The sequence below is a fragment of the Hypanus sabinus genome, chromosome 23 (assembly GCF_030144855.1).
Source record: "Hypanus sabinus isolate sHypSab1 chromosome 23, sHypSab1.hap1, whole genome shotgun sequence".
Taxonomy (NCBI): domain Eukaryota; kingdom Metazoa; phylum Chordata; class Chondrichthyes; order Myliobatiformes; family Dasyatidae; genus Hypanus; species Hypanus sabinus.
In genome coordinates, this window is record NC_082728.1 from 61650031 (window position 1) to 61672066 (window position 22036).

The 22036-nt window shown below is 40.5% G+C and overlaps 1 protein-coding gene across 1 annotated transcript; it reads left to right on the forward strand.

Moving 5' to 3' along the window:
• Positions 1-589: 589 nt before the first annotated feature.
• Positions 590-20887, forward strand: LOC132380248 (small ubiquitin-related modifier 2). The gene is made up of 4 exons (XM_059948987.1): positions 590-744; positions 15508-15636; positions 16450-16521; positions 20215-20887. The coding sequence occupies exons 1-4, from the start codon at positions 724-726 to the stop codon at positions 20275-20277; spliced, it is 285 nt and encodes a 94-aa protein (XP_059804970.1). The 5' UTR covers positions 590-723; the 3' UTR covers positions 20278-20887.
• The last annotated feature ends 1149 nt before the right edge of the window (positions 20888-22036 follow it).

The window sequence follows — 22036 nt, forward strand, 5'->3', positions numbered from 1 at the left end:
TACTGAACAGCATTTCCTCAGTGGCCCCACTTCTTCTCAAGGTGAATGTGGGATGGACAAAATAAACAGTTTCTCAGCATTTTGTATGTGTTGCTCTGGGTTTCCAGCATCTTATCAAATATAAAAATGTAAGCTTTTAATACTTAGGTAACCAGTCACAACACGAACCCATCTTGGGCATGGCAAAGCTGGAGGAAGTCGGCAGGCCAGGCAGCATCTCTGGAAAGGATAAACAGTTCAGGTTTCATGCCTGGACACCTCATCCGAACAGTAAGGAAGGGGGAGAATCACAGATGGTAGGGAAAGTGGGGAGCAGCCGAGGATTGGGTGGGAAAAGGGAATGAATAGAATAGCAGAGGCGATGGACCGGGAAGAGACCCCAGCACCTGAGGTACCCTCCCTCCATTTCTCCAAGGCAGAGCGCGCGCGCGGCAGCTGACGTCATCGGCGTCGGGGGGGGGGCGGTCACGTGCGCTCTCCCTCCGCGGCGCGCGCTTGGCCCTGCCCCCCCCCCCCCCCCGCTCTTCGCGTCGCACGGGCTCGACGCACGCCCAATCAGGCCCGGGCTCGGGCCGCGGGGACACGCACGTTTCATTTTATTTGACTGCGTGCGCGTGAGCGAGAGTCGCCGGGGGCGCGCACCGGTCTCACCTCCCCTCCCCCTCCCCCATTAATCCTGCTCCCTCTCTCTTTGTGCCGGAGAGACGCAGACGAGAAGATACAATGGCGGACGAAAAGCCTAAGGTAACCCGGGCTGGGAGCAGGGCGGGGCGGCGGCGGCGGCGGCGGTATCGTGGCGAGGGCTACGGCGACTGGCTTGCTACCTCCTCCCTTCACCGTCTGCTGTTGTTTGAACCTGACCGCCCGCTCGGCCCAGTTTGAAATTTTACCGCCATATTCGGGGCGGCTCAGGCCTGAGGCCGGGATGAGTCAGAGCGCGGCTGCTCGGTGGCGGCGAGGAGCCGCCGTAGGCCCGCAGGCTGCGTGAGCCGAGCGGGGAGCGGTGGTAGAGGTCGGTGCCCGGCATGTGCGGGCCTCAGCTGGGGAGCCCGGAGCCCGAGCCCGAGCCCGAGCCCGCACCGGGCTCGGCAGATGTACCTGCGTGAAATAACTTAGCATTGCAAACTTGGGCTCCTGTAGTGTGTTCTGGAGAGCATAATAACTAGGTTGCATGTGAGGCGTGCTGTGCAGTGTGCAGAGTACACATTTGTGGAATTGCAGTTTTTGTGCACAGCGAGCCCCAGCGTAATGCAATTTATGGTTTGATGAAAAACATTAGGACTAGGTAAAGCTCTTAGAGGCCATTTCGCTCCTTGGCCTTGCATAGATCACCTTCCCAATCGGTTTTGCGCCGTAGAGCCTTACGGTTGATTAACCGAGGGGTCCGTGGATTCCAAGTTGGGAACCCCTGCCATAGATCATTGTTGATGCTTTACTTCAGAGGGGTTTTTCATATTTATGTAACTGAAATATACATTGTCTAAAAATATTCAGTCCCTACAACGTTTTACTGTCTCATTTTCTAAATTTAAAATATATTGAAGTAGAATTTTGAGCTAATCCACAAAACATTGTACATCATGTCAAATCAAAAGAAAAATTCCAAAACCTGTCAACAATTCGGTAAAAATTAAAAACCAAAATTGTGAGGCTGAAAAAGTATTCATCCCTATGCTTACTTTCCTCAGCTGCAATTTGTTGATGTAGAAAATTGGAGGATCACTTGTTTTCAAAGAATTTGTGAGAATAAATGCCCCCTCTCTCTGTAAGGTTCAGCATATAGTAGATTTTCAATAGACCAAACCAAAATGAAGACAAAAGAGCATACCATACAAGTCACAGAAATGACAATAACGCACAAATCTGAGGAAGATCCAAGACGATCTCAAAGGCACTGAATGTACCCTGGCACTCCGTCCATTGTGGGATAAAAATATGAAGCCTAAGTCAAGCCACTCCTCTAAACTTCTTCATCAGAGAAGAATGGCACTGGTAACAGAGGCTACTGTGACACCAACAGTCACTCTGAGTGGCTGCAAGTGGAGGTGTTCATGGGTCCACAATCTATTAAAGGTATTTGTGCAAAAGTGGCAAGGTTGAAGCCCTAGCTTTAAAAAAAAATCTTTGTTAAGACTCTGCAAAAAGTCACTTAGAAGATGCAGTAAAGATGTGGAAGAAGGTCTTGTGGTCAGATGCAACTAAAGTGGAACTTTTTGGCCTCAACACTAAGCAGTGTAGTAGAGGTAGCATTGTGCTATGGGGATACTTTTCGGTTGTGAGGAGTGGAAATTTGTTCAGGGTTGATGAAAGATGAATGTTGCTAAATACAGAGAGATTTTTGGATAAAGCTGCTAACCTCTGCTAAAATGCTTAAACAGGGGAGAAAATTGGTCTTTTGGCAGGACAACGACCCAAAACACTGCCAGAACAACCATGGAGTGGCTTAAAATGAGGGGAAATTGATGTCCTTGCGTGGCCCAGTCAGAGTTCTGACCTTAACCCAATTGAACATCTTTGGCAAGACCTCAAGATTGCTGTCATCTGTCGCTCCCCAACTAACCTGGCACAGCTTGAGCAATGTTGCAAAGAGGAATGGACAAATCATGTTGTACAAAGCTAATGGAGGCTCATCAAAAAAGACTACTGGATGTAATAGCTGCAAGAGGAGGTTCAGCTAAATACTTAGCAAAGTGGAATGAATGTTTTTGAACTGCTGACATTTCAGCATTTTAATTTTTATTTATTCATGCTTTCCATTTTCCTTGTTTTTAAGGGGGAAGCATGTGATTCACAAATAAAAATTATGTTTAATTGATCAGAATCCTTGGTTGTAATACTTAAAGGCTTGGGGATTGACTACTTTTTAAAGACACTATATATGGATATAACCATATTCATTGATATCTAAAAATCTATATAGTAGTCTGGAAAACACTTGGTAAATAAATCTCAATGCTTCGCTGGGTAGGAAATTACAAAAGATATCACCCATTAGATGGACATTTCTTTCATCTGCCTTGAATGGCTGGTGACATATTTTGAGACTCCTACCCCCCCCCCCCCCCCCCCACCCATCTATACATAATCGAAAACCTCCTAATACTCAAATCAAATGACCTGCAGCTATTGTTATATTTTAGCTTGGGCATTAGCCAGTTGGTGAGTATCAGAGTTTCTTAGACCCTGTGAAGCTGTAATTCCTAAACAAAAATGAGCCTTTGAGTGGGGTGGAGTAAATTGGGTGATTTATGAGCTGGTGCTCTTCATGCTTGTTATTTAGGATTCTATTTTCTAACAATCATGTGCAAAACTACTTTTTTCCCTAATGCTCAACATACTGGGTAATTTGTGTTGGTCTGCAACTCTGAACAATCTTCCATAGATAAGTGTTGACGAAAGTGTAAAGAAAAAAACCATTGATTGGACTTTGGGAAAGACAGCAATTTGATTATCTAACTCCTAATCAATGAAATATATTTCTATGTATTATATAAGCAATATAATCACACCATGTAATGTAGTTATTCTCCATAGTCTAGCAGGGAAGACAATGTTTGGTTAAGAAATCATCTGCAGGTAGGTGGATTAACAAAGATTAGGGTTCAAGAATGGAGATTTTGGTTTACTTGTCAGTAATTAAGTTGTCCATGGTTAAAACTTTAATCTATTTCTCATTTATAATATTCAATGATAGATTGGAATCTGAAGGCAACCTTTTGGCCCGTAGCTACTTTGAGTGTTCCTGATGTCAACAATTGAGTATAGAAGCAAAATATGAGCACCGAAACTCTGAAATTGGGCACATATGGACAAGGAAATTCAGTTAGCATTTCACCAACTCTGAGTACAATATATTGATTCTCCTTGGTAACCTTTGGCTGGAAGGAATTCACAGAATGGATATAATGTTTAATTTATACCAGTGTTCATTTTTCCAAATGCTCTATTCTAAAGTACTTTGTTTCCATGACTTTATTTTCCCATTTCACAAACCTGCATCTTCTGAAGAGAGATCCTGTGGTGGCTCCATTGTTGCTGTACCTGTGGATCTGAGACTGTCTGCACACATTGTGTAATTGGATGAGTGCCATTTTACTAATGATACCCTCATTACTATCAGAAACCAGCGTATTCACACCCTGCCATGTAAAAACTGAGTTGAATCTCAAGTGTGCTACCAAGAACGTTCAGCATCACTTGAGGTGCCATTGTTCAACGTTTATTTTGTAATTACAATGTGTTGCTGGCAATCTGCAAGAACCTCCTTGAGGCTCTTCTATAAATACGAAGTCATCGTTCCAGAATAATGGTAAAGCCATTTGGGGCCAAGATCACAAAAATATCATGAGAGAGTTGTGAATCTTCAAAATTCTTTCCTCTGGAGGCTTAGTGTATTGAAAGCAGAGTTTGATCAAGGGCAGAGCAGGAAAATGATACTGAGGCAAAAGATTAGCCATGAATTTGATGGCTGCAGAAGTACATTCAAAGGCCCATTCTTGCTCATGTCTTGTGCTGTCTTTGGCTAATCAGATTAGGTGATGAAGGAATATTCAAGCTTATTTATCACATGTGCATTGAAACATACAGTGAAATGCATCATTTGTGTTAACAACCAACATACCTAAGGGTGTGCTGGGGGCAGGCCACAGCTGATATATTTCTGTTTAAAATTGGTATGTGACTTCCATAGAGGGAGCTTGAAAATGTTGGTTTTCTCATACACCTACTGCCCTTTACTTGGTGGTTGCCAAGGGTACATGCTACAGACACAGAGGGTGTGTGGTAGGGTACTGGGTGAGGTGCCATTTTTAAGGGTGCTTTGTTCTGTGTGGTGTTAGCCATTTGTTGGTGTTGCTGAGAGCGAAACAAATGAGAACTTTTATCACATTCCTAACAATTTTCTTTTGACACCAGGCATGATGTTTTTATGTTTATCATGTTTTTATCGCCTCAGTCTGATCTAGTTGTGATTCTGGTTAGTGATCCACTTCAGCTGTTGGTTATTCGTGATACACCAGGTGGCGTTAAGCATTGATGGTGAAGACTATGTAGAAATGTGAATGGGATGGATTTTATTTTAATATTGGAATATTTTACTCTTGCCTTTAGACTTTGTAATGAAATAAACCCCACTGAGATTGACCCAGTTCACTGTCCTTTGGTTGAAATGACCAATCTTGCAACATTTTCCAGAATCCAACACGTAATGTCTTCAGCCAGTGAACAGTTTTCCTCTATGAGTTACGTTTACTTCAGTTTTCTCCTAGAAGGGGAAACCTGAGCTTCCAATTGCCTGTCACTTTAAATCTACATCACATTCTGGCCTTAGCAGCTGACTAGGCATCTATAGTCTTAAAACTCTATTCAACTAGGCTGAGGTTCAACTAGCAAACACGAGGAAATCTGCGGATGCTGGAAACTCAAACAACACACACAAAATGCTGGTGGAACACAGCAGGCCAGGCAGCATCTATAGGGAGAAGTCCTGACGAAGGGTCTCGGCCTGAAATGTCGGCAGTGCTAGTTCAACTAGGCTGAGCTTTGTATCTCATTTCTAGCTTAATTTTTTAATGTTTTATCTGCTATTTTCAGTTCTCATTTGTTGTTTTTGCATTTTGCTCTTTTATTGTTCACTCTTTTGCTTTTCATTAGGTTTTTCCAGTTCTTCATTCATCAGTTATCACAGTTCTTCCATTTCTTTTCCTCTGCCCTTTCTACTCGCATATCCTTCCACACTATGCCACCTTCCTTAGGAAGTTAAATTTTGTTTCATTTCTCACTTTCTTTTCTCAGATGCTGACTGACCTGTTGAGTATTCCCAGTATTGTCTGCTTTAATTTCAGTTTTAATGAGGTTCCTTGGCACCACCTTAGATTAAATTATTCCAAGGCAGTGACTCACACATGCATCCCCAGTTAAATGTTTTATTCTAAAATTGAATTGGTGTAATCTGAAATCTGAACAAGATGATGTTTTAAGTCTAAACAAAATTAGGTGTGAGTTGTCATTGGTAATTTAGGAAAACACATTGAGGTTTGATTCTAGACAAATAGTGGCTTGCATTTAATTAATAGATAACGTACTTCAATAATAGCACATCTCTAAGTCACAACTTAGGAGGAAAAGTGGTCCAACTGTAGTTAACAGTGGTATGGGTAGTATTCAGTTAAAGGGAAAAAAACATGTAACAAAAAAAGAGGTAATAAGACAAAAGTTCGGAAATGTATCAGAATTTATCAAAGAACAGAAAAATTGATAAGTAAAGGCAAAGGTTCCCATCCTGGGGTTCAGGGACCCCATGGTTAATGGTTAGAGTCCATGGCATAAACAAGGTTGGAACCCCTTGAGTGAAGGGAAGTCGATTTCAAGAGTAATCTAGTGACTACATGGGTATCTCTCCATATAGGAAGGTTAAAAAATTGTATATCCTTAATGATTTTAGCAGATCCTGTAACCTCTGTTTTGAGGACAACCTATATTCATAGCTCCCTCACTCCAAATTTCACCATTAGCCCCTCAGAGGTTTTGGGGTATTTCCTGAAGTGTGGCACAAAATTGTAATGATGACCGAAGCAGCAGTTTCTCGGTGTTGTTCCTGACTTTCTTATTGTATTCTGCTTCTGCTTGTAAAGCCAATGCCCTGTGTGCTTTCATCACTTTCTCAACATGCTATTCTACCTTAAATAATGCTTGTAATTATTTTTAACCCTTTTAGAATTGAGCCTCTGGTTTATACAGCCTCTTTTTTTTAGCTTCACATTTGTCTGTATGTGAAATTTCATCTGCCATCTATTAGCTTATTCAGCCAGCTATTACAACATTATAAGTCTCTCACAAGAAGGATTGAATGCAAATTTATGAAAGAAAAATGATATTTGACAAGCCTGAGGAAATCTGCAGATGCTGGAAATTCAAACACACACAAAATGCTGGTGGAACACAGCAGGCCAGGCAGCATCTATAGGAAGAAGCACTGTTGACATTTCCTTTCGGTTAGTCCTGACGAAGGGTCTCGGCCCGAAACGTCGACAGCGCTTCTCCCTATAGATGCTGCCTGGTCTGCTGTGTTCCACCAGCATTTTGTGTGTGTTTGACAAGCCTGTTCACTTGAGGTGTAACAAATTGCAGATGAGGGGCAGTATTATAGATAGTGGTTAGCACAGTGCTTTGTGGTACAGGTGACCTGGGTTCAATTCCCGCCACAGCCTGTAAGGAGTTTAAGTCCTCCCTGAGATCACATTGGTTCCTCCCACAGTTAATCAGCCATTATAAATTGTCCCGTTACTAGGCTAGGATTAAATCAGAGAATTGCTGGGTGGAGCGGCCTATTCGTGTTGTATCTGAATAAAAATAAATCAAAACTATTATCATGCATTGAGATTCAAACTCAAGGTTTGGTGTCATTGGTGTGGGTTGTGGATTAGTTCATGGGCATGAATAATCTGTCCATTCTTGCTCTTTTGATTGAGAGAATATAACTAGTCGGATGATGGACTTCAGTTATTTTTAATCAACATCATCAATTTGGATGATGCAAAGTTGAGAGAGCTTGTGAATTGTGATGAGTTAGGGAGACTTGAGGGAGAGAGAAGGTCATTGATTTGAGTTGGGGTGAGGAGGGACATGGCAAATGGAATATAGACAATAGACAATAGGTGCTGAAGTAGACCATTCGGACCCTCGAGTCTGCACCGCCATTCTGAGATCATGGCTGATCATTCACTATCAATACCCAGTCCCTGCCTTGTCCCCATATCCCTTGATTCCCCTATCCATCAGATATCTATCTAGCTCCTTCTTGAAAGCATCCACAGAATTGGCCTCCACCGTCTTCCGAGGCAGTGCATTCCACACCTCCACAACTCTCTGGGAGAAGAAGCTCTTCCTCAACTCTGTTTTAAATAACTGACCTCTTATTCTCAATCCATGCCCTCTGGTACTGGACTCTCCCAACATCTGGAACATATTTCCTGCCTCAATCCTATCAAATCCTTTAATTATCTTAAACTTTTCAATCAGATCCCCTCTCAATCTCCTCAATTCCAGCGTGTACAAGCCCAATCTCTCTGCGTAAGACAGCCCTGCCATCCCAGGAATCAACCTAGTGAATCTACGCTGCACTTCCTCAATTGCCAGAATGTCCTTCCTTAAACCTGGAGACCAAAACTGTACACAATATTCCAGGTGTGGTCTCACCAGGGCCCTGTACAAATGCAAAAGGACATCCTTGCTCTTGTACTCAATTCCCCTTGTAACAAAGGCCAACATTCCATTTGCCCTCTTCACTGCCTGTTGCACTTGCTCATTCACCTTCATTGACTGGTGAACTAGGACTCCTAGGTCTCTTTGCATTTCTCCCTTACCTAACTCTACACCGTTCAGACAATACTCTGCCCTCTTGTTCCTGCTTCCAAAGTGGATAACTTCACATTTATTCACATTGAATGACATCTGCCAAGTATCTGCCCACTCACCCAGCCTATCCAAGTCTCCCTGTATTCTCCTAACGTCCTCTTCGCATGTCACACTGCCACCCAGTTTAGTATCGTCAGCAAACTTGCTGATATAGTTTTCAATGCCCTCATCTAAATCGTTGACATAAATCGTAAAGAGCTGTGGTCCCAATACAGAGCCCTATGGTACCCCACTAGTCACCTCCAGCCAGTCTGAGAAACACCCATTCACTGCTACCCTTTGCTTTCTATCTGCCAACCAGTTTTCTATCCATGCTGAAACCCTGCCCCCAATGCCATGAGCTCTGATTTTACTCACCAATCTCCTATGTGGCACCTTATCGAATGCCTTCTGAAAATCTAGGTACACTACATCCACTGGCTTACCCTCGTCTAACATCCTCATTACATTAGTCAAGCATGATTTACCCTTGGTAAATCCATGCTGGCTCGGCCTAATCCTATTTCTGCCATCTAGATGTGCCACTATTTCGTCCTTAATAATGGACTCAAGCATCTTCCCCACGACTGACGTTAGGCTAACAGGGTGATAGTTCTCCGTTTTCTCCTTCCCTCCCTTCTTGAAAAGTGGGATAACATTAGCCACTCTCCAATCTTCAGGAACTGATCCTGAATCTAAGGAACATTGGAAAATGAATATGAAGCTTAAAAAATACTAAGTTATCCAATTTAGTAGAAAATAGAGAAAATTGATATTTATAAATGGTGAGCGATTGAAGAATATTCTTGCATATGAATTATAGGTCCATTAGGCAATTTACAAGACAAATATTATGCTGCCTTTTATAGTAGGTTAACTTGAATAATTTTCACCCAGAGAGCGGTGGATATGTGGAATGCTCTGCCCCAGAAGGCAGTGGAGGCCAAGTCTCTGGATGCATTCAAGAGAGAGTTAGATAGAGCTCTTATAGATAGCGGGGTCAAGGGATATGGGGAGAGGGCAGGAACGGGGTACTGATTGTGTATGATCAGCCATGATCACAGTGAATGGCAGTGCTGGCTAGAAGGGCCAAATGGCCTACTCCTGCACCTACTGTCTATTGTCTATTGAATACAAAAATAAATGGTTCTTGCTGTGATTATAGGGCCTTAGCATGAATCCCATGCGAAATATTTCAAACAAGTTTGATTTTCCTATCACAGGAAGGATAGAGAAGGTACAACAAAAAAAATCATCAGATTAATGCCCAGTATTGGGGAGGAATTGTCTTCTGAGGAGAGATTATTGAATCTGGCCTATACACTCTAGAGTTTACAAAGATGACAGGAGAAGCATTGAAACATTCGGAGTTCTTTTGAGACTGGGTAAGCTCAACAAAGGGATGGGACTTCCTGGTTCTGGGGTTTTGACTCAAAATACTGAAGAACATTATATAAAGGAGGAGTGAGACAGCTGAGGAACATTGTCAGTATATAGAATGTATAAGGGAGGAGTGAGACAGCTGAAGAATATTGTCAGTATATAGAATGTATAAGGGAGGAGGGAGACAGCTGAGGAACATTGTCAGTTTATAGAATGTATAAGGGAGGAGTGAGACAGCTGAAGAATATTGAATGTATAAGGGAGGAGGGAGACAGAACTGAAAAACATTGTCAGTATATTGAATGTATAAGGGAGGAGTGAGACAACTGAAAAACATTGTCAGTATATAGAATGTATAAGGGAGGAGGGAGACAGAACTGAAGAATATTGAATGTATAAGGGAGGAGTGAGACAACTGAAAAACATTGTCAGTATATAGAATGTATAAGGGAGGAGGGAGACAGAACTGAAGAACATTGTCAGTATATAGAATGTATAAGGGAGGAGGGAGACAGAACTGAAGAACATTGTCAGTATATAGAATGTATAAGGGAGGAGGGAGACAGAACTGAAGAATATTGAATGTATAAGGGAGGAGTGAGACAACTGAAAAACATTGTCAGTATATAGAATGTATAAGGGAGGAGGGAGACAGAACTGAAGAACATTGTCAGTATATAGAATGTATAAGGGAGGAGGGAGACAGAACTGAAGAACATTGTCAGTATATAGAATGTATAAGGGAGGAGTGAGACAACTGAAAAACATTGTCAGTATATAGAATGTATAAGGGAGGAGGGAGACAGAACTGAAGAATATTGAATGTATAAGGGAGGAGGGAGACAGAACTGAAGAACATTGTCAGTATATTGAATGTATAAGGGAGGAGTGAGACAACTGAAAAACATTGTCAGTATATAGAATGTATAAGGGAGGAGGGAGACAGAACTGAAGAACATTGTCAGTATATTGAATGTATAAGGGAGGAGTGAGACAACTGAAAAACATTGTCAGTATATAGAATGTATAAGGAAGGAGTGAGATAGCTGAAGAACATTGTCAGTATATAGAATATATAAGGCAAGAGGGAAACAGAACTGAAGAACATTGTCAGTATATAGAATGTATAAGGCAGGAGGGAGACAACTGAAGAACATTGTCAGTATATAGAATGTATAAGTAAGGGAGACAGAGCTGAAGAACATTGTCGGTATATAGAATGTATAAGGCAGGAGGGAGACAACTGAAGAACTGTCAGTATATAGAATTGAGAGGTTGTTAGGTTGAAAGGAAAGGTTAAAGGTTTGAAAGCACCATATATCAAAGGATATTAGAAATTTGGTTCGGAAAAAGGGGGATGTCTACAGTAGATATAGGCAGCATGGAGTAAAGGAATTGCTCGAGGAATATAAAGAATGTAAAAGGAATCTTAAGAAAGAGATTAGAAAAGCTAAAAGAAGATACGAGGTTGGTTTGGCAAATAAGGTGAAAGTAAATCCGAAAGGTTTCTACAGTTATATTAAAAGCAAGAGGATAGTGAGGGATAAAATTGGCCCCTTAGAGAATCAGAGTGGTCAGCTATGTGTGGAGCCGAGGGAGATGGGAGAGATTTTGAACGATTTCTTCTCTTCGGTATTCACGAAGGAGAAGGATATTGAATTGTGTAAGGTGTGGGAAACAAGTAAGGAAGTTATGGAACCTATGACAATTAAAGAGGTGGAAGTACTGGCGCTTTTAAGAAATTTAAAAGTGGATAAATCTCCGGGTCCTGACAGGATATTCCTCAGGACCTTGAGGGAAGTTTGTGTAGAAATAGCAGGAGCTCTGACAGAGATCTTTAAGATGTCATTAGAAACGGGGATTGTGCAGGAGGATTGGCGTATTGCTCATGTGGTTCCATTGTTTAAAAAGGGTTCTTGAAGTAAGCCTAGCAATTATAGACCTGTCAGTTTGACATCAGTGGTGGGTAAATTAATGGAAAGTATTCTTAGAGCTAGTATTAATAATTATCTGGATAGACAGGATCTGATTAGGAGTAGCCAGCATGGATTTGTGCGTGGAAGGTCATGTTTGACAAACCTTATTGAATTTTTTGAAGAAGTTACGAGGAATGTTGACGAGGGTAAGGCAGTGGATGTATATGGACTTCAGCAAAGCCTTTGACAAAGTTCCACATGGAAGGTTAGTTAAGAAGGTTCAGTCATTAGGTATTAATGCTGGAGTAATAAAATGGATTCAACAGTGGCTAGATGGGAGATGCCAGAGAGTAGTGGTGGATAATCGTTTATCGGGATGGAGGCTGGTGACTAGCGGGGTGCCTCAAGGATCTGTTTTGGGCCCAATGTTGTTTGTAATATACATAAATGATCTGGATGATGAGGTGGTAAATTGGATTAGTAAGTATGCCGATGATACTAAGGTAGGAGGTGTTGTGGATAATGAGGTGGGTTTTCAAAGCTTGCAGGGAGATTTATGCCGGTTAGAAGAATGGGCTGAATGTTGGCAGATGGAGTTTAATGCTGAGAAGTGTGAGGTTCTACATTTTGGCAGGAATAATCCAAATAGAACATACAGGGTAAATGGTAGGGCATTGAGGAATGCAGAGGAACAGAGAGATCTAGGAATAACAGTGCATAGTTCCCTGAAGGTGGAGTCTCATCTAGATAGGGTGGTGAAGAAGGCTTTTGGAACGCTGGCCTTTATAAATCAAAGCATTGAGTACAGAAGTTGGGATGTAATGTTAAAATTGTACAAGGCATTGGTATGGCCAAATTTGGAATATTGTGTACAGTTCTGGTCACCGAATTATAGGAAAGATATCAATAAATTAGAGAGAGTGCAGAGACGATTTACTAGGATGTTACCTGGGTTTCAGCACTTAAGTTACAGAGAAAGGTTGAACAAGTTAGGTCTCTATTCATTGGAGCGTAGAAGGTTGAGGGGGGATTTGATCGAGGTATTTAAAATTTTGAGAGGGATAGATAGAGTTGACGTGAATAGACTGTTTCTATTGAGAGTAGGGGAGATTCAAACGAGAGGACATGATTTGAGAGTTAGGGGGCAGAAGTTTAAGGGAAACACGAGGGGGTATTTCTTTACTCAGAGAGTGATAGCTGTGTGGAATGAGCTTCCTGTAGGAGTAGTAGAGGCCAGTTCAGTTGTGTCATTTAAGGTAAAATTGGATAGGTATATGAACAGGAAAGGAGTGGAGGGTTATGGGCTGAGTGCGGGTAGGTGGGACTAGGTGAGATTAAGAGTTCGGCACGGACTAGGAGGGCCGAGATGGCCTGTTTCCGTGCTGTGATTGTTATATGGTTATAAGGGAGGAGTGAGACAGGGGAAGAACATTGTCAGTGTATAGAATGTATAAAGGAGGAGGGAGACAGCTGAAGAACATTGTCCGTATATAGAATGTATAAGGCAGGAGGGAGACAACTGAAAAACATTGTCAGTATATAGAATGTATAAGGCAGGAGGGAGACAACTGAAAAACATTGTCAGTATATAGAATGTATAAGGCAGGAGGGAGACAGCTGAAGAACATTGTCAGTATATAGAATGTATAAGGCAGGAGGGAGACAGCTGAAGAACTGTCAGTATATAGAATGTATAAGGCAGGAGGGAGACAGCTGAAGAACATTGTCAGTATATAGAATGTATAAGGCAGGAGGGAGACAACTGAAAAACATTGTCGGTATATAGAATGTATAAGGGAGGAGTGAGACAGCTGAGGAACATTGTCAGTATATAGAATGTATAAGGGGAGGGAGACAGAACTGAAGAACATTGTCGGTATATAGAATGTATAAGGGAGGAGTGAGACAGCTGAAGAACATTGTCAGTATATAGAATGTATAAGGGAGGAGTGAGACAGCTGAGGAACATTGTCAGTATATAGAATGTATAAGGGGAGGGAGACAGAACTGAAGAACATTGTCGGTATATAGAATGTATAAGGGAGGAGTGAGACAGCTGAAGAACATTGTCGGTATATAGAATGTATAAGGGAGGAGTGAGACAGCTGAAGAACATTGTCAGTATATAGAATGTATAAGGCAGGAGGGAGACAGCTGAAGAACATTGTCAGTATATAGAATGTATAAGGCAGGAGGGAGACAGCTGAAGAACATTGTCAGTATATAGAATGTATAAGGCAGGAGGGAGACAGCTGAAGAACATTGTCAGTATATAGAATGTATAAGGGAGGAGTGAGACAACTGAAAAACATTGTCAATATATAGAATGTATAAGGGAGGAGGGAGACAGAGCTGAAGAACATTGTCAGTATATAGAATGTATAAGGCAGTGGAGTGCTCTGTGTCTGAAGAATAATGTAGTGGGTTAACTGAAATTAGAACATTTAATATTCATATTGTTAGCTACTAAAGCAGAAAATATGAGATGTTCTTCCTGTTTGTGTTTGACCTCTCCTTGGCCAGGTAGAAAGTGGTTTACAATCAGGGTAAAATCCTTAACATGACCTTATTAGGGATTGGGGCATGTAGTTTGATAGGGAGGGGATGAGAGACTAAAAGTAGAGGTCCTAAATATGACAACCTCCAGTAAATTCCTGGTATGGTTTGTCTCAGGCCTGGAGAGGTAAGCTAACCTAAATGGTGATAAGAATTTGCTATTCTCTGCAATGGGCTATAACTTTAAAAAGGTGTTGATATATTGGAAGGAAAGCAAAATGGGCATAATATAAATAGATTTGAATGGCATGCCATGCCTTCTGTGTTATTTTCAGGGATGTCTCACAACACTTAGTATTTTTCTGTCTATAATTAGTATTTTAAGAAATGCAGAAATGTACACAAGAAGCTCATAAACTCCAAAAAAAAGGCAATAAACAGCATTTTAAGATGTTGTTTACAGGATTATTCACTGTTCTTTGGCAGTCTCCTGAAAGAATATGAGGGATACCATTTTAACATCTCACCAACAAGATATACCCTGACAATGCATCACACTCTCAGTACAATACTAGATTTTTATGTTTCCATGTCTTGCATGGGACTTTACCTATGACCTTACTACATGAGGCAAGGCTGCCACTAGTTCAGCCTTCACTGGTGTACACAGCAAGTTCTATTTGGGACGTGAAAGAACGTGCTATGTTTTGCAATAAGCCTACTTTTGTTTGTTTTCCGGTGTAACTCCAGAAATTAGTAGTTCTTGGAGGTGAGAGTGTTATGAAAGTGGGCCAGCATGGGTGGCTAATATGGGACCTATATTCTGAGATAACTAAGCTAATAACTGGTTGCTATTGCATTACCTGTTTAAAACCATCATTATTGGTAGAACAATGGTGATTCTTCTCGTTTCTTGTTCTTGACCTATGATTGAAAGTCAGGTTCAGGAGATGGAAAGGATAAACTTCATACAGAGCTGAAAAGCCATGGAATTCACTGATAGTGATGTTCAGATTAGATAGCACAGAAAGAATAGAAGTAGATTGCAGAATTGTAACTAATCTATTTGCTCAGTTAGATGCTAAACATTTACCCAACTAGTTGGGCAAAATGGTTCATTATTATGGCTGGGCATTTATGTCATTTAAGCTTGAAGCTAGCTAAGTGCAAACCCATCCTATATGGTTTAGTTACAGATTACTTCAAACCACTCTGTGCAAAGCATTAAATTCATGTAGTATTGTTTCTGGTGCAGGAAGTGTCTTGTGATATTTGACGTGCTCAATCATTCTCACCTAATGTTGTTTTCTTTTCACAGGATGTGCTGAAATCAGAAAATGACCACATTAACCTAAAGGTGGCAGGCCAAGATGGTTCAGTTGTGCAGTTCAAAATCAAAAAGCATACACCGCTAAGCAAACTGATGAAAGCATACTGTGAACGCCAGGTACAACAATTTGATCTTGAAATTATTGCCCTGTAATCTAATGAACGTGAGTCAAGTCTGTGCCATTAGTGTCAGTCAGTGCTGAAGACTTGTCTGTGATTAGAATCCAAAGTTTTGTTATCAGTTGATGAGATATATAAAGGCAGCTCCCTGACTCTCATTGGTTTGTCAAATAAATGTATAGTGAGAAATTAATCTCAGTTATGACAAAGGAAGGAGAAAAGGCTATGATTTGAAGGGAATTTTGTTCAAATATGTGTAATCTGCAACTTATGTTTGTCCCAACTTTTGTTTGGTTCACTGGTGATCTACTGAAACCTATCTTCCCAAGCACGTGGACTTGCATATGTACTACTGGGTATGCAGGTGAGAAATAATGTTAGCAGATACTCGCTGGCCACTAACTTCATGGCAAATGCTGTAAACCTTTGGAGCTGTGCCCCAAGTGCATGAGATTGTGAAATGGGAACTATCCTGTCAAGCATACTTAGAATAGTTTTCTAATGCCTTGGTTTTCATCATTTGCCAACCTACTAAGATCTGAGCAATGGATTTTTTTTGTGTCTCTGAAAGAGAACTACTTTAGGGAGGAGCTGTAAATATATACAATAGAATTCTTAGTCCTTGTATTTTGGTGCTTTACCCTCTCCAAGAAACATGAAATTGATGACTTGTGTGGATAACAGTAGAAGGAAATTTGTATGTTCTCCCACTGTCAAAAGATCCATCATCATTACTGCTGTGGCAACATAGTGTGCCTATATTGTAGCATAAAGCTCTTACAATTTCTGAAAACTTTTTTCCTATTTCTAGGGGTTGGCAATTCGACAGATCAGATTCCGATTTGATGGACAGCCAATTAATGAAACAGACACGCCTGCACAGGTATGCCAGGAATCACTATAGAGGTGAATGTAGAGCCCTGAGACAAGCATATTGAACTTGCCATATTACAGGGAATTCCTCTGATATAGTGATATTTACTGTCCTTTAATGATAGCAGTTTATTCAACTGACTTGTTTGATTTTCCAGCAGCTCATCTTTTTATCTTTGCAAGATCAGAGCCTAGATGTCAACCTGACTAATAAACTTGGCTTACAGTGAGTGGTGAGCACTCCAAGCCAAGGTTTTAGGAGGTGATAGTAAAAATCTGACTGTTGTATTACATGACATAGAAGGCTGTTTGACCCATCAGGTCTCCTGCTGTCAGAGCAACCTGTTTTCCTCCCATTTATTTCCTTGTAACTTATTTTCATTTGCCTCTTAACTCCCCCGATTCTCTCATCATTCTTCATTCTGGGGCAACTTAAGTACCCAGTTAATCTAACCATCATGTGTTTGGCATGTGGGAGGAAACCAGAGTATGCAGAGGCCATGGGAAGGTGCAGGCTTCACACAGCTACTGTGACAGCTGCACTTTTGTTGTTTCTGGTCTATGTGCAATTGTAAGCATGAATTTACCACATTTCCTGAAGAATCAGTCCCGGGATAAAGAATGATCATGATAATTACCACCTCTTTCTATTGGAAGCTAATGAGGACATTATTGAAAGTCTAAGGTAAGTCTCTGTTATAAGGTGTCCTATGAAAAGTGTGAAAACTCAAAGGTTTGAATTGTTTGGTAGAATTGTATTCATTTCTGAAGAGCCACTCCTTTCATAGACTGGCTCTCATTCGGCTATCGGTTTTGTTAATTGTCTCTGGGAGAGTGAGGGTGAAATTGAAATCTCAGTACTGAAGGAGGTTGGAGGAAATACAAAGTCTATATAGAGGGAATAAAACTGGTATTGACCGAAGGAGAAGCAGCAAGACCAGCCTCCCCTCCATGGACTTCCTTGGTAAAGCAATTAGCATAATCAGACCCCAGACAGTCTCTCTTTTCCGCTCTCCCATCAGTCAGAAGATACTAATATCTGAAAGCATGTTCTGCCAGTCTCGAGGATCATTCCTATCCCACTTACTGAATTATTAAATGGTCCTTAGTATGAAAAGATGGACTCTCGACATTACAATCTGCCTTAATATGTTCTTACTGCTATCTGCACTCCTTTGTAGTTGTTACACTTTATTTTGCACTGTTATTGTTTTACCTTGTTCCGCCTTACTGTGTAATAATTCAACCTGTATAAACAAATATGTAAAACAAGCTTTACACTGTATCAGTCAGACTTATCAGATGTGAAATTTGTTCTTTTGCTGCAGCAGTACAGTACATAAAATTACCTAGGTTACAATAAGAAATTAAAAGTAAATTGTGAAAAGAAACCAATAGTAAAGTAGTATTCATTAACATTGACTCAGTACAGTGCATTTGCTATTTTAATGAAGGTGGTCCTGAAAGAATCCTCAAACTTGTTGCAGTCAAGTCCCACTTGCAGTCCAATCCTCTCAGTTTCTCCCAAAGGCTGAACATGTTTCAACCTTCATATTTATTCCAATCTTTTTCAAAAGCTACTTTTGTATTTGGATCCACCACTCACTTGTGCCTCAAGCTGGAACTTTTGTAAATCAGTTGTTACCCCAGCCTCTGGGTAATCTGTTCGAATCCCTATTGTTTTCTCTCACCCATAAAGAGAACAACTTTAGATTCTCTTCACTGATTCCTCATTGGTGAACCCATTCTAGTAAACAACAGTTTTAAAGATTACAGATGCTAGAAATCTGAAATAAAACCAGATGCTGGAAACAGTTATCTGGTTAGGCAGTATTTGTGGAAAGAGACCTTTTGTCATATCTGTTCAAATTTTTTTTTTGCAGTGTCTTTAAGTTTCTGCTTTTCTTGAACTGAAATGACTTGGGTTTAATAGTTTCTTGAGTTAGATTCAGTAGTTTCTAGAGTGGCATGAAATGAAATTGGAAAACATTGTAGTCTATTCATTCTTTATGAAACAGAGTCATTGATTGAGGATCGGTCTTAGGAAATAACAGTTCTGAAAAGAATTGATAAGAAATTAAGAACTGTTACCCAGTCTTTCCCCAGTTCCCAGATTGTGGAATGATAAATTCCCTTGATAGCGTAAAAGACCTGTCTCCTGTGCTGTTCTGGGAGCACGTTGCTGATGTCATTGTTTCTTCAAAGTTAAGTGAGGATCCCCAGCTTGCTCACTTGTAGTATCTGCAGGAGACATGTTTGGGGTGTGTCCAGAGAGGTCAAGGAGAAATTCTAGTTCTCATTTCATGGAAAGAAGTTCCTTTAGTGTTTCTGATAAATCCCCAATCACCAATGGACCTGCTTTACTAGTGAATTTAGATGTTTAACTTTAGAATGCTGGGTAGGCTTCAATGGGAGATTATTTCATTTCTTGCCACTACAATTCAAAATAAGGTAGAGAAGAGATTTACTCAAATGGTTTCGGGCAAGAGGGATTTTAGTTGCGTAATTAATATGGAGTAGCACAGAGGAAGTTTGTTTGAGGTACACAAGATCATTAATAGTCTGGGACAGGCTGTGGGTCTTCCTATTAGAATATAGTTCAACAATTTTGGGCATCAAGTGAAGGCTCTGAGTATGGGGCTGGATAGGAGGGAGAGTTTGTAACACAATTAGGATCTGCAATTTGCGGTCTGTTTCCAGAAAAGAATTAGATTGACTTTTAAGTTGGGTGTGGGGGTTTGTCTTTAGTGAATGTGTTTGTGTGATTATCTTTAGTGAATGTGTTTGTGTGATTAGTTGATGAAGACAGTTAATTGGTACAATTAGTATGATTGCATATTACTGCCAGTCAAAGGAATTTGGGCAAAAACACGGGGTCGGATTTAGAGAATACGGAATTGTAATTGACTGGAGATGATTAGAAAGGAACAATTCAAAGAAGGATTTGAATAAAATTAGATTTTTAAATTCTGTAGGAATGATGGGAAGATCAGGCCCAGTCTTTGCTGTTTCTCACAACAGTCTAGGGTGCATTCAGTAGGGACTAAGACACCTGTCACTTGAAGTTTAGCCATCCTTCCTGGAATTTCATTCTTCTGCATTTTCAAACTGTCGAAGATTTACTGTCATATGTATGTATGTATAATGGAAAACTTGCCGCAGGGAAACAGGGACACAGATTCAAACAACGTAACAACACAAATTCTACAAGATAGTGAAAGAAAATGAAAAGTCTACAACCAAAAGCAGGTCCATGCTAGTGCAAGAGATGGTCCAGTGTTCCATTGCTGAGGTGGGGTTAGGATTGTGCGGGTCCTAATGATTATAAGAAAGTGTCTGGTACTTATTCTGGAACTTGGAGGTGTGGGGGTTCACCATATCCATCAACTTCACTATCTCCACTTTCATTGAGACTTTGGCAGCATCCTCCGAATTGAAAACTAAAGGTACATAATTCAGCCATGCCTTGATGCAAAAAATAGCTTTTACTCCCTAATTGGTCCCACCCATCCTTTCATGATCAGTTTATTACTTTTACATCTAAAAGAATTATAGGGTTTCTTTAGTTAGCTCTGATTGTATTCTCATCTTTTCTGCTTTTATTCTTGCCCTCCTGAAATATCTATACACAGGCTAGTTTTTATTGAAACTGCATCACAATGTTTCTTGGAATTTTGGTCTCATGGTTGTTATGTTCTTGCAGTTGGAGATGGAAGATGAGGACACGATTGATGTATTTCAGCAGCAAACTGGAGGCCATTACTGACGGCTCTTGCTCCCCATGTGATTACCAGATCCATGGATCATCTGTGCTTCTAACACAGCAAAGTTACTCTCAGCAGCTGTTTGGAAAACACTTGTAGAATATTTTGCATCAGTGTACACCTTCATAAGAGCATTTATTGTTTGCTGGTTAATCTTATTACATTCGATTTGAAATAATAAAAATGACCAGTTTATACAGAACAATCGGAACTCAATGGTTTTTACTGAAGTGTCTGACAGTATGATTACTTGACCAAACAAGATTTCTAAATCCAAAAATATCCATTTTAACAAACTATATTTTTATTCTATCTGTTTGTGTTTGGGTCCTGATCTAGCTTTTTAAAAAAAAATTGCAATAAAATAAATTATTCATTTCATTCTTTTAATTTAGTAGAAACTGGTATTTCTCAATCAAAAGCTGCCATTTCCTGTATCAGTGCAAAGACAAACAAATTATTTTATACAATTTGTATTGTTATAGACCCACAGAGCATTCCTGGTGCTGTTCAAAGTAGTGTAATATAGGTCAGAAGATGAATTCCTTCATTTTTGTTTTCTTCATGTATGCCTCTGTTTTCATAAATTCCTTATTAAAACATAAAACTGTACATGTTATTGTCTCTTTTTTTATTGTTGGAGTAAGACCTGGCTGGTTATTGTAATCAGTACTTCTGTTATACTGAGTAATATTGTGAGCACAATCTGTCTGTTCCCCAATGCACGAGACTGTTTATGTTTGTGGTTTTTAAAAGATCTAGGAAAGGCAAGGTGTGCTGAGTTGCTACTTCCTTGTGCTGCCTGTTTGAAATCCTTCAACTGGAACATGGAATGTTGACTGGAAAATAAGTCATTTGACCTGCCAAATGTAATCAGTATTTTAAAGAGGAACTGGAATTCTACATGCCCTGTCTGTAACTATATTAACAGCTCAGTTAACACTGAATTTGTATTGGACTACTCTAGTATACACAGTGCTTCATTGGCAGAAGTAATTTGCATAGCAGAGAAAAAGACCTTTAACTCACTCGGCCCATGCCAGCTGCAAGGACTTTCCTACACTAATCTTATTTGCAGGAGCCATGTATCTATTTTCTGTCTATCTTCCTAATCAGTAGACCAAAGTTGGTGCTGATTGGAAACATTTCCACCTCATTGATAATCAACACTGGCGCAGCTCGAGGATGTGTGCTTAGCCCACTGCTCTCTACACCCATGATTGTGTGGCTAGGCTCAGCTCACGTGCCATCTATAAATTTGCTGATGATACAATTATTGCTGGCAGAATTTCGGATGGTGATGAGAGGGTGTAACAGGAGTGAGATAGATCAGTTGGTTGAGTGGTGTGGTAACAGCATTGTATTCAACATTAGCAAGATCAAAGAACTTACTGTGGACTTCAGAAGGGGTAAAGCGAGGGGATGCACCAGTCCTTGGAAGATTCAGAAGTCGAAAGAGTGAGCAATTTTAAATTCCTGGGTGTCAGCCTCTGAGGATTGAACCTGGACCCAGTATGTCAATGCAGCTACAAAGAAGGCATGACAGTGGTTATATTTCAATAGGAGTTTGAGGAGATTTGGTATGTAAACAAAAACACTCAAATTTCCACAGGTGTACCCATGGAGAGCCAACTAACTGGTTGCATCGCTGTCTGGTCTGGGGCTACTGCACAGGAATGAAATAAGCTGCATTTGATCAACATCATGAGAAATGGAGAATTCAAGATGTCTTCAAGGAGCAATGCCTCAAAAAGGCGGCGT

Excerpts from the sequence above, each read along its gene's own strand:
- LOC132380248 (XM_059948987.1), top strand. The coding sequence starts at position 724 with ATGGCGGACGAAAAGCCTAAG. Across the intron at positions 745-15,507 it reads TGGCGGACGAAAAGCCTAAG|GATGTGCTGAAATCAGAAAA; the intron begins GTAACCCGGGCT and ends TTCTTTTCACAG. Across the intron at positions 15,637-16,449 it reads AAGCATACTGTGAACGCCAG|GGGTTGGCAATTCGACAGAT; the intron begins GTACAACAATTT and ends TCCTATTTCTAG.